At 29.8% G+C, this 13,388-nt stretch overlaps 1 protein-coding gene across 2 annotated transcripts; it reads left to right on the forward strand.

Moving 5' to 3' along the window:
- Window positions 1–1,471: 1,471 nt before the first annotated feature.
- LOC8260687 (2-alkenal reductase (NADP(+)-dependent)) lies at window positions 1,472–10,869 on the forward strand. 2 transcript variants are annotated; one of them, XM_015725686.2, is made up of 6 exons: window positions 1,472–1,841; window positions 2,797–2,983; window positions 3,158–3,306; window positions 4,056–4,138; window positions 4,255–4,381; window positions 10,534–10,869. In XM_015725686.2, the coding sequence occupies exons 1-6, from the start codon at window positions 1,605–1,607 to the stop codon at window positions 10,783–10,785; spliced, it is 1,035 nt and encodes a 344-aa protein (XP_015581172.1). In that variant the 5' UTR covers window positions 1,472–1,604; the 3' UTR covers window positions 10,786–10,869. The 2 variants fall into 2 exon arrangements, with proteins under 2 accessions (XP_015581172.1, XP_015581171.1); XM_015725685.2 differs by having other exon boundaries at window positions 1,478–1,841; window positions 3,140–3,306.
- The last annotated feature ends 2,519 nt before the right edge of the window (window positions 10,870–13,388 follow it).

Genomic DNA, 13,388 nt, shown 5'->3' on the forward strand with positions numbered 1-13,388 from the left:
TAAAAAATTAATTAAAATAATTTTTTTTAAGAGTTAGAAACGAAATCGTCGGTTGTTGAAATCAATTATGATTCCAACTGAAGGTTGGTTTTGAATAAGTCCTATAATTTTGAGCTGGTTCGAGCATATTTCACCCTAAACCAACCAAACTTATGTTATAGTATGTCCATAAGAATAACTTTTATAGTTAAAATTATATAAGTATTATAAAAGATTTAAAGGTCAAAATCAATTTTTTTAGCATAAAGGAGCTAATACATCATTGGTCGCATGTGCGATAAATAGAAGGAGGTTCGCGCTCAACCGCTAATCTATTTATTAAATTTATAAATTTTTGACTTAAATGTTGAACATTAATATAAATAATGTGAAAATTTATAAAATATAAAAAGAGATAAAACATTATATTTAAACTCTTAACTTTATTGAAAATGTAAGATATGCATGAACAATTAATTGTATTCATTAGTAATTAAATTTAGTAACATAAAATAAAATAAAATTATAGAGCATATAAAAGAAAAGAATTGATACATATAGTATCAAATATATAATGTTTGAACCTTTTTATGTAATTAATAAATAAAAAAAATCGCTGAACAAGAAAATAAAAGCTATGGATGAATTTAAATTTAGGTTAAATGAGCAAAACAAAAGTAATTAAGCTATATAAAGAATTAAAAGAAAGAGAATACAAAATTTATAAATGAATTCAAATTAGTAAATAAAGAAATAAAAAATAAATATATAGATGAATAACTAAATTATAAGTAACAAGAAAATAAGAAGTGAAAAAATTAAAATAATAATATACAAATTACATACGAAAATTAAAATTTGAAAGCTCTTATTTTGATTAAAATAGAAAAGAATTACTTTTTAGGTTAATATTATAAAAATCGATAAATAATTACATTAATTCTACGTGTCTTATTGCACCTAATCTATCATATATTACAAAAGTTAAACTTAAAAGATTGTGACATGTGTTAAACTTATTACATTAGTATATGGTAAGTTTGCTGATATACTATATAATTAACATCTATATATATACAAAATAATATTTAGTAATATAATTGAAATGTTAGTTACTAAGTTGTTTTTCTAGGAATACTGATTTTAGTACTAAAATATCATAATTATCGTTTAATCATTAATTTATAAATATAATTAATATATAACCTAATAAAAAAATAAGATATTAAAATTTATATTAAGAGGGATCCAAAAATATTAGGATTGACTCTAGTCAATTAAGATATTTATTAAATTATTATTATCATATTATTATATGTAATTGTTGTTAATAAATTATATATACTTTTAAAAAAATATTAAGTAAAATAGTGGGAGATATTTATAGAGTTACTGAAATTGCTAGATTCTAGTAGGAAAGTAGGGGGTTACATGACGTCATCTCAATTGACTTATTCAAAAGCCAAAACCTTCCTATAAGTTAACGACTCAATTCCAGTATTCTTTTCTCTATATAATGGACGTCTCTCCCCACTCTATCTTTCACAACATTTGAATAGATTTACGAAATTATTTTTCTCTTTTCAAAAACAGAAAAAAAAGAAAAGAAAAGAAAAGAAGAAAGCATGTCAGGAGACAGTGTGGAGAGCAAGGAATGGTACATGGCAGCGTATGCACCTCAAGGCGTTCCAACTTCCGATCATCTGAAAATCCGCACTGCAACATTGTCTTTGGTCGCTGATTCCATTCCTGATGACCATGTCGCAGTTGAGATCCTTTGGATTTCTGTCGATCCTTATCAACGTACTAGAATGACTGGTTTCAGAGATGGCCTTGATATGCCTCCTTTCGATCTCAATCAGGTTCGTAATGCTCAACGTTTTCTTTTATGAGATAAACTTTAATCTGATTTCATAGATATATTGGAAATGTGTTAGTAAATGAGAGATTATTAGATGGATTCTGTCTGCTACGTTGGTGGTTGGTCGGAAACAAACCATGTTAAAAGTGTTTTCTCTAAATTTGCATAGCTTAATAGGACGTGTCTCATTTTGTTATTCACATGTGCACGTGTCCTAAAAGGTCTTAAGTGCTGTCTATCTGTGCAACTTTGCTAATTCATTTCTTGAAGTGTATTTTGAATTGGAAATCTCAAAACTCCATCTCTTATGGAAATGGAAGGGCTTAATTTTTATAAGGTTAAATACATAAATGATTTTTAGAATCTATCATGTTTTTAGAATTGGCCTCTCAAACTCAATTGTGGTGCAATTGAACTTTCTAATTTTTGTTTTGTTATTTGTAAATTATTACATAACAGTCGTTTGATGCGTCTTCTCTATTACTATCTAAAAATACATTATGAAAAATTTTATTATATGAGAATAATTTAAAAAAATCATTAAAAAAATGGATATCATCACTTTCGTAATTATAGTCAGTTATGCTGTTAACTTTCGTCGCTCTTGTATTTTCGCCTAGACTTATCAGTGGTGCAGACTCCTCCACCTATCGTCGCTTTCATGCTGCCTCCTTCGCCTGCCCTTTCTCTCGTGCTTTCTCCTCTGTTTTCCATCGCTCTCGGCATCAGTTAGAATATAATTATTTTATTACTTATGTTAGTGAATGATATATAAATAACAATCCAGATACCCATTTGAATCAAACTGAAGTTTAAGAGGCCAATTGCAGAAATATGACAAGATCATAGGTCCATTTATATATTTAGCCTTTCTTATAAAAATGCACTTTCTAATTTTATAGAATAAATTAAATAAATGAAAAGTGCAGTGATAATGTTTATTAACTTATATGCAGGTGATATCAACACTTGCAATTGGAAGGGTAATTCGGTCAAAAAGTAGCAAATATAAGGAGGGTGACAATGTTTTTAGCTTTTTCTTTCCAGCTGGGGAATTCTGTGTAACACCATCAGACGTGATAATGAGAAAGATTGATAAAGTGCCAGGGAATATTACCTTGCCACACTACCTCAGTTGCTTCGGTAATAAATATATTTCATTTTTATTACTGTTAATTTTATCACCAGGGGACATCTCATTTGGTAATATAATTTTTTTTGCGAAAACAATTACTTGATTAATCATTCATGCTAAAATTAAGGCCAGATTTGAGATTAAACTAGATATGGACTTCATAGGGGTAGCTGGGTTTGCAGCATGGGTGGGGATAAAGGTAATAGGTGACCCAAGGCCAGGGTCAAATGTATTCATCTCAGCCGCAGCTGGAGGTGTTGGAATGGTTGCCGGACAATTGGCTAAGCTAAAGGGCTGCAGAGTTATTGGGAGTGCTGGAACTGATGAAAAGGTAATTATCAATTCCTCATTTTGAGCCACTTAACGTACGTCCACAGAAATTTTTTAGGTACTTCTAGTTTTAGAAACCCAGAAATGATCAGCATGAAATTTATTCTTTAAGCACTCTTTAGAAAATTATACCAACAGTTGCATAATACAAGACTGCCCTTTGCTTTTAATAATAACAAAAAATAAAATAAAAATTGTAAATAAATTGGCTATCTTAATCATTTTATATAGGTTAATTATGAAACTTGTCCGTATAATTACTTCAACACTTAACTCTTGATATAACTTAATTAACATCTCAATTTATTTTTTTAATATATTAAACAATTTTTAACATGTGATTTCATTCTATATGTTCGTATGAATTGTTTATAAATATTTAAATGTTATAAAAAATAAAATTTAAATGTCTGTTAAATTAAATAAAAAATTAAAGGTATTTAAAATATTATAAAAATAGAATTCAGATGCTGGTTAGACTAAATTAAAAGTTAATATATTATAGTGATTAAATGTCCGTAATTCATGTTTAAATATACATTCTGTCATTTTATATAAATAGTTTTCTAATTACTAATTAACTAAGTATTCTTTTTATAAGATATAGTGTTTTTTCGGTCATTTATATTATTATTAACAATTTATTCTTATATAATTAATAGAAAAATATTATAATTAATATTTAAATTTTCTTTCATTTTAATTAAAATATCCATATGATTTTTACTGTTCAATTTGTTAATTTTACAGATAAAGCTTTTAAAGGAGGAATTCGGGTACGACGATGCCTTCAATTACCACACAGAAAAGGATTTTGATGCTGCTTTGAGCAAGTAATCCATCAACCAATATTCCTCATTATTTTGTTTTTCCAATTTGAGTATTTTTGACTCTGGAATTTAACTAAATAAATTGCTTGACGTTAAGAAAATGACCTGGAATTCAACAGGTACTTTCCTGATGGGATTGATTTATACTTGGATAATGTTGGGGGTAAAATGCTAGAGGGAGTGCTGAACCATGTCAATCATCATGCACGAATCCCGCTTTGTGGAATGATTTCTCAATATAATAAGGTACTTTATATATCTTAACAAATCATTTAATAATATTGTACTTGTGATTAATAAAATTTATATATATTTTTTTAGTTTAATAATAAATAAATAAAATAAAATAAAATAAGTTTTAAAATAAATTTATAATATTCTTAGAAATATCTCATTAATTGATTTGATAATAAATTAAATAGAAAATAATTCTACTATATCAAATTAATGTTTATTAATGTCATAATATAGAAAAATAATAATATCATTTGAAAGAGTAATGAAGTGGACAAGCATTAAAACTACAAACCGTAGAATGAGGAAAAAAATACAACCACATTAATACTTTTTTTCTTTTATAATTTTCTTTGAACTCAAAACTAAAAGGGCCATGAAGAATGTCTACCGTAACTTATTCCGACTACATAGAGAAGAATTGCAGCCAAAATAGATTGAGAAAAATAATAATGAAAAAAAAAACACATAAATTTTATATAAATTTTTTTGAATAAATTAGGATAAGAATCACATACAAGAATAAATAAGGTATTATAATTTCTCTTTAATTTTAGAGAGAATACTCTTTTTATTTATCTCTCAATCTCTCTAAGAATTTTTTATATATAAATAAGGAAAATGGAGATGGGATTTTTTGTGGGTTTGTTATAAGATGTTTCATGTTTTGTCTATAACTGGCCTCCAAACACCATTGGGTGGCCAAAAAACATTCTTGGCCACCAAATCCTTTAATTTTTTTATTCCTTTTTTTAATTATTTTAAAATTTTTCCACTTGAAGATTTGATTGAGAGCCAATAATATCTTCACACCATCCTTTTTATCTTGTTATTCTCATGTTGTTTATATCTGCGTTAGGCTATTCAAAGATCCATACTAAATGAACTTGTCAGCATTTATTATCTTTGTCGTGTAATATGCTAGATCTTATTTTGTATGAATTTTTTTACATATCCAAGTTTATTTTGTCTTCGAATGAAAGGTTGGATTTCTTGCAAGATGCAAGGCATTCTATCACAAAACAAAGAAATATTCTCTTGTTCATGCCTTGAGCTCCTCCAATACCATTTTTAACTATACTGCTTCTTTAATAGCTTTTATAGCCATAATATACTCTACTTCTATTTTCGATGTAGCTATAACTAATTGCAGTTTTGAAACCCAAATTATAGCTCCGCTAGCAAGAACAAACACATACCCACTGATGGATTTGCTTTTATCAAAATCACTTATATAATCTGAGTCATCATATTTTCTGATAATAAAAAATCTGATTTTCCATAACATAATGCAATATATGTGGTTCCTTTAATGTATCTAAGGTCCCTTTTAACAATATTCCATTGTTCTCGATCAAGATTCGTCATATACTAAATAACCACTCCATTTACTTGTGCAATGTCTAGACTTGTATAAATTATGGCGAATATTAAACTTTTCACTGCTGATGCATACAATACTCGAGACATCTTCATCCTCTCTAATTCACTACTAGGGCTCATACTGGAGGATAACTTGAAATTAACATGAAGAGGGATAGATTTGGCTTACAATCCTGCATGTTGAAGTGTCATAAGACTTTCTTCAAATAGTTTTCCTGAAATAGCTAAATCTTTCTTTTAATTTTATCTCAGTGAATTTGCATCCTCAAAATTTTGTTTGTTGGTCCCAAGTCTTTCATTTTAAACTCTCTAGCTAACTGTGCCTTTAACTCTTTGATACGATCTTTATTGGGCTTGCTACCAATATGTCGTCTTTATAAAACAATAAAATAATGAAATCACTTTCACCAAACCTCTTGAAATATGCACAAGGGCCTATATTAGGTCTATTGTATCTAAGGCCCATAATGAAGGAATCAAATCTCTTATACCAACACCTCTGCACATGTTTGGGACTGTACATAGATTTGTTTAACTTGCACACTAAGTTCTGTTTTAATTTCTTCTAGATCTCTATGAAGAAAAGCCGCTTTGACATCTAACTACTCCAAACGTAAGTCAAATGTAGTACACATTGCTAAGACTACTTTGACTGTTGTAAGTCGAACCACTAGGAAAAAGATCTCGTTAAAGTTAATGCCTTCTTTCTGAGTATATCTTTTTACCACTAATCTTGCACGATACGCTCCACTTGGTCATTGTTGTTATGCTTGATCTTATACAACTGTTTGTTGCTAATGGGCTTTCTTCCTTGTGGTAATGTACAAATTTTTTAGTTTTGTTCTTATAAAAAGCTTCCATTTCTTCTTACATTATTGTCATCCATTGAGCTGCATCTTAACTAGTCATTGCCTCTTAAAGAGTTAGTGGCTCTCCATCCTCTGTTAGAAGACAATATGCAACATTATAGTTTTTGAATCCAACTTTATAGTTTTTTGGGCATTGTACATTAAATAATCAACTGGCTTGCCAAACCACATCATCATCGGAGTCTTCAACTCAATTACAGTTGATGGGGCTTGATTTACTACATAATAGATGGTATTGACTGCCTCTGTCCAGAAAGCCTTGTTTAAGCCTAAAGCTATAAACATATCTCTTATTTTTTCTATAAGGTCCTATACATCTGCTCTGCCACTCTATTTTGCTGAGGAGTGTATACTGTAGTGAACCGCCTTTTGATGCTTTCTTGATTACAAATTCTCCAAAATCATTACTTATATATTCCCCTCTATTATCTATTTACAAACACTTGATCTATCTACCAGATTCAAGTTCTACCTGCGCTTTAAATACTTTGAAGACTGAAAACACATCTGCCTTACTCTTGATAAGATACACCTAACATCTCTTAGAGTAGTCATATATGAAGGACATAAAGTACTTCGCTCCTCTCAAGGATATGACTGGTGCTTGCCATATATCAAAGTGAACCAATCCTAAAATCTCTTTACTTCTAGAATTCGATGTGTTGAACTTTAATCTATGTTGTTTAACACAATGCTTACAAAAGGATAAGGGCACCTTTGTGAGGCCTAGAAGTAGCTTTTACTCCACAAGGATTTCCATTCCTTATTCAGACATATGTCCAAGCTTCTGATGCCACACCATTGCAAATCTTTCATTTGAACTAACTGATGCTTCTGGCTCTTGCAAAGTCTCTCCCTTCAATATGTACAAGTTTGCAACAATCTTTTCTTCCTTTATAAGTACAAGCACACCTCGAATCACCTTCATAATCCATTTCTCGACTATAATCTTACATCCAATTGACCTAATGACAACTATTTTTTTCTGAGGCCTTTTACATGGAACTTCAACTTGCTAGTTCTAATATTAACAATCTTTAAGGCATGACCATTGCAACTGAATGCAGATCCTTTAGAGATAGGTTCATAATGATGGAGCAATAATTGATTATGTATCACATGACGCCAGTGCTATCAAAATTTTGAACCATTAAATTTTTTACATTTAATCTAAACCATTGATTAAAAAAACTATTAATAGTATAGCAAATAACTATTTGATGGGTTATTGGTAGTACAAGTTAGATTAAATATTCAGCAAAACACTAAGATGATAGCATCGTAGATGGAGATGCAGAAAAGACGATTGAAAGGCTGGGCTATAGTGCATATTGCGCTAGTGACACACGTTCTCTATTTCCTTTCCTCACTAAGCAATATTGGTTAAACCATGTTTCTTTTCACACTTTCTTCTTCTTCTTTTTGTATGTTTATCATAAAAAATCAAAATCCTAGCAGCACATCAATATTTTACTAAATCAAATTATTACTCAAGAAAAAAAGAACAAGAAGCTATTTTTGCATTGAATTCTATAAGGTAAATTCATGTATCCTTCATGCTTGTCAAAAAGTCTAACCACTTCAAGCTCTTCTTTTTATTAAGATTCTATAAATTATTAGGAGGTGTTAGAGGTTAAACTTTTGAAAAAATTAAAGAGAAGAGAAAAAAAAATGCATTGAAATTTGGAAATGGCTTTTATTTTCTTAATAGAATTCGTTAATGCTTGCACTGTATCTATTAAAGATGTGATCATTCAAGTGGGTGTTTCTGCGTCAGCTCCATAGTTAATGATTTGATGGGTTCAGCTCCATAAGAATATCAAAAAAATTCAATTTCTCTTTCCTCTCTCATTATCCAGAAACAATTTATAGTCACCATCAACATAAGATTTTCTTTCAAATTTTCAATATATATTAAGAATTCAAAATAGAGTTTTGGATTACAAAAGCTAATTAAGTTGAATAAAAAAGACAGATTTAGGAAAAGAAAGAAAGAGATTCATGATGTGTTTGGTTTAGAAAAAAAATTTAAGGAAAGAGAGAGAAGTAGAAGAAAAGCAAACGCCAATATCACTTTAAGCCAATAATTAATAAGAAAGCTTTTAATGGTCTTGATTTCTATTCCAGTTCCTCTTTTCTAAGTAAAGAAGAATGGATGAAAAAAAGAAGAAGAAGAAGAAGAAAGGATGAAGAAAAAAAAACCAGCTTAACCTTTGATTATAGTTAAAGTTTTAATGACACCAGTATCATTATAACACCAAATAATGATGGAACCATTCTCGTCAAAAGGTCATATGAAATATGGCTCCTGAGTCAATAAGTCATACATTAGCAAATCTCTTCCTGCATTCACCAGTTGTCGATGTTCACAACATAAAATATCACCTTCACTTGAGGTACTTGCTACATTTTGTTAATGATTGAAATTTTTCTTGTTTAAATTCCAATTTTCCTTCCTCAGATGACCCTTCTTGCTATATCATATTCTTCTTACTTCTTGACTTTCACCTATCTTGATTTTGGATTCCACTTGAGCCACATTCTGTTGATCTCCCTCTTGTCACTATTAAAGTCTCTACTTGTTGTGAACTTGTCAACTTATCTTCTTTGTTCTTGCGTTGATGTTTTTCTCCATAATAGTAGCTGCAATATTACCAGAATTTAGATAGTCGGTGAGAATATATTTGTCAGATTGATGACAAGTTGATTATATGAATCAGTTAAATTTTGAAGTAAAAGTTCAACACGTTCATTTTGCTCTATTTTGCAACCTAGTGATATGAGTTGAGAAAATATAGTATTCAGGGTATTTATGTGCTCTGTTACTTATGTAGATTCAAACATCAAAAGAGTATACAATTTTCTCTTAAGAAAAATTTTGTTATGAAATGACTTGGCCCCTTATAATTTTGTGAGAAGATCCAAAGTCTCTTTTGTTGTTTTTTTCTCCTCTATGCTTGAAAATACTCTATCTGCAAGTGCCAGATGAGATTTGCATAGCATTTTCATTCATCTGATTCTATTTATTATCATCTGCGAATTCTTTTGGCCTTTCACTAATAACCGCTAGGCAATTATCTTTTTTTAAAATAGTTTTTATCTCTAATTTCCACAATGAGAAATTACTCATATTTAACTTTTCAATCTCAAATTTTACCGCCATTGCTTCTATCACAACCTTCAAAGGATGATTAATAATCTAATTTATTTTCTAATATGGAGGATCCACTTATTAGTAGTGACCATAGAGCGTACAATGAGTAGATATTAACACTCATGTCAGGCTTTGATACCACTTATAATTAATTCGGATAGAATAGAGCAGAATTGCAGCTAAAATAGACTGAGAAAAATAATAATGAAGAAAATAAAATACATAAATTTTACATGAAAAATTCTCAAACAAATTAGGGTAAAAACTACGTGAAGAATAGAAAAATTCTACTATAAAAGAAACATGAGATTATAACTTTTCTCTAATTTTTAAGGTGAACACGTTTTTTATTTATCTCTCTAATTCTCTCTAATAATTATATATATATATATATATAAATAAGGGAAATGTTGATGTGGTTTTTTGTGGGACTGTTATGAGATGTCTTGAGGACTTGCACCTCTTGCCTTTTATAGACAAGAGGTGCTTGGCCTCCAAGCACCGGCGGTGGCCAAGAACTAAGTTTAAATGTGTGGTCAAGATTGTCTTTTGACCACCAAATCCTTTAATTTTTTTCTTTTTTTAATTATTTCAACAATGTGATCATAAATAAGCTGGTGAGGAGCTAAGCTTTTGGTTTTTGCTGACAATTCATCTCATAAAATTTAAAAGCCCATAAAATGTGAATGACAATGTGGGATAAAAGAATTTGAAATTATTAAAATACCTTATGGGTGTTTTGGTGTTTGTGAATGCAGGGTAGCACAGAGAGAGATGGCATTAGAAACCTGTTTAATATGATTGGCAAGGAGGTGAGGATGGAAGGATTTATGGTGGGTACATATCTGAATCGTTTTCCAGAATTTATGAAGGAAATAGAAGGCTATATAGCTCAAGGAAAATTGCACTTTAAACACAAGATATTCAATGGGATTGAGAGCTTTTTGGACGGCTTCGGATCCATGTTCTCAAGCTCTAACACTGGGAAAGTTATTATTAAAGTCAAGTAGATAGTACATTGAGAATTCAAACTCAATAAGCTTTAATTGTGATCTTAAGAAGTTACTTCTATAAAAAGAGGATATTTTATGTGATTGTGGAATGGTGATATAACTATTATAAATAATGCAATCGCTATATTACAGATGAAAAGTGTAAAATTATGAATAATTAAGATGATCTAATGCTATAAAAGAATATAGAGTCGTCCTTTAAATGTTTAAAAAAAATTATTCTCATATGTCATCTCTATTCCCTTTATCTTTTATTCCATAAGGGGCGATAATACTAACATCTTTTCTATTTGAAGGGACAATTATTTTCCTTATAATAAGCAAAGGTTATCATCTCTTAATATGGAGATGACTACTATCCGGAGAGACGACTATTTTAGCTCTACCTGGGGACTATAACACCATATATATAGAAATAATAAAAAATTATAATATTATCTTTTTGGTATTTTCATTTAGCCTATCATAAAAATAGAAATTATCTTTAGGTCTCTATACATTAGAAGTCCACAACATATTAGATGCATTAAAGCCTAGATTATCCAAACTTTAGTAGATCACTTTTAATTGGGCTTATTCTTATATGACATCTTATAATATATAATTATTGATATATAAGTCCAATGTTGGATTAACCACTTAGGCTAAATGTATAACCTTATAATTAAACATTGTCAAAATAACTGTATGAGCTAAACTCTATTGTCATATTTGAAATATATTTATAATTAATTCAGTCCATCAATTATACTAATATAGGATCAGTGTGGCTTTTGTTACATCTTTCGTAATTCAACCTGTCAATGGTCACATATGCTTCCATAATTGAATGAAATGGATCATGTGTGAATGTGTAGCATGAAAATTACATGTAATATTCTTAATATGTCTATTTCCAATTGGTCCATCCTTAAATTTTAGTGAGAACATACCATTATCAAAACCAAAGTGTGAATAAACTGAAATTTTATTTCTATAGAAGAGAAACTTAAAATATCATAATCGAGAAATAATTGAAAATATATTTATAATATATAAGCATCTAAAGTTATAAACTCCTACTAAAGCTTAATATCATCAAATGACATATGACACCATATGAATAGTGTGCTCATGAAACATCTTGGGTGGTAATCCTTTAGTAAGTGGATCCGCAATCATGAAGTTTGTTCTCATGTGCTTTATAGACAACAATCCATACTAAACTCTTCCGTTAACAACTATAAATTTAATATATATATGCTTCAACTCCGTCGAGCTCCTATTGTTGTTGGAATAAATAATTACTGATTTTTTATCACAAAATAACTTAAAATCCACACTGTCCACTATGCACAGCCTCATGATAAAATTTTGCAACCATATTCTATAATTAGACACCTTATAACATGCTATAAACTTTGCTCCCATAGTAGAAGAGGCTATAAAAGACTGTTTAGCACTCTTCTAGGAGATAGCACCTCTAGCTAACAGATACATATAGCCCAAAGTGGATTCCATACTGTTTTAACATCCGGTAAAATCGGAGTCATACCCAATTATCTCAAGCTTATCTGACCTTCAACATATGAGCAAATAGTCTTTTGTTCTTTGTAAGTACTGAAGACCTGTTTGCCTGCTTCCAAATGGTCCCTTCCTGGATTGCTTATATATCTGACCACATTCCAATAACATACGTGATATTAAGTCACGTACAAACTTGAGCATTTATTAGATTGCGTACTACTGAGGCATATGAAATCTTTTGCACTTTCTTTTTATCAAAATCATTCTTAGGGCATTGAGTGGGACTAAACTTGTCTCCTTTAGCCATAAAGGTATCAACTGATTTATAATCTTGCATTATATATCTTTTGAGAACCTTTTCGATATAACTCTTTTGTGATAATCTAAGAATACCCCGAGAGCAATCCCGATATATTTTTATGCCTAATACAAAAGAAGTGTCACCAAGATCTTTCATCTCAATTCTCAGCTAGAAATCTACTGGTTTCATGCAATAAGCCTATATCATTGATTATAAGCAAGATGTCATCGATATATAAAACTAAAAGACTGTATATTACTCCCACAAAACTTATGATATATGCAATCATCAACCAAATTCATCTTAAAACCGAATAAGATGATCACTTAATGAAAGTTGAAATACTATTATTGAGATGCTTGCTTGAGCCCATAAATGGATTTCTTAAGTTCGCAAAACATATTCTTTGGGTCTTCGAATACAAAGTTTTCTAGTTGCATCATATAAATCGTCTTATTAATGTTAACATTAAGAAATTTTGTCTTTACATCCATCTGATATAACTCAGGATTGAATTCTGCCACTAATGTCATTATAATCCTGATAGAGTCTTTTGAAGATAACGAAGAAAAAGTCTATTTTTAGTTAATGCCTTCCTTTCTGTGTAAAGCCCTTTATAACTAGGCAAGTCTTGTATCTCTCCATATTGCCTCTCGAATCTCTCTTAGTCTTAAATATCCATTTGCAACTAATGGGTTTCACTCTTTCTAGCAACAGGATAAGGTCCCATATGTTGTTGTCCTTTATTGACTTCATCTTTTTATTCATGGCATCAATCCATTTTTTAGAGTTA

Source organism: Ricinus communis, chromosome 7, assembly GCF_019578655.1.
Source record: "Ricinus communis isolate WT05 ecotype wild-type chromosome 7, ASM1957865v1, whole genome shotgun sequence".
Classification (NCBI taxonomy): Eukaryota; Viridiplantae; Streptophyta; class Magnoliopsida; order Malpighiales; family Euphorbiaceae; genus Ricinus; species Ricinus communis.

Coding starts and splice junctions, on each gene's coding strand:
- LOC8260687 (XM_015725685.2), top strand. CDS start 1,605: ATGTCAGGAGACAGTGTGGAGAGCAAGGAATGGTACATGGCAGCGTAT. Junction 1,842..2,796: donor CTCCTTTCGATCTCAATCAG/GTTCGTAATGCT, acceptor ACTTATATGCAG/GTGATATCAACACTTGCAAT. Junction 3,307..4,055: donor GTGCTGGAACTGATGAAAAG/GTAATTATCAAT, acceptor TTAATTTTACAG/ATAAAGCTTTTAAAGGAGGA.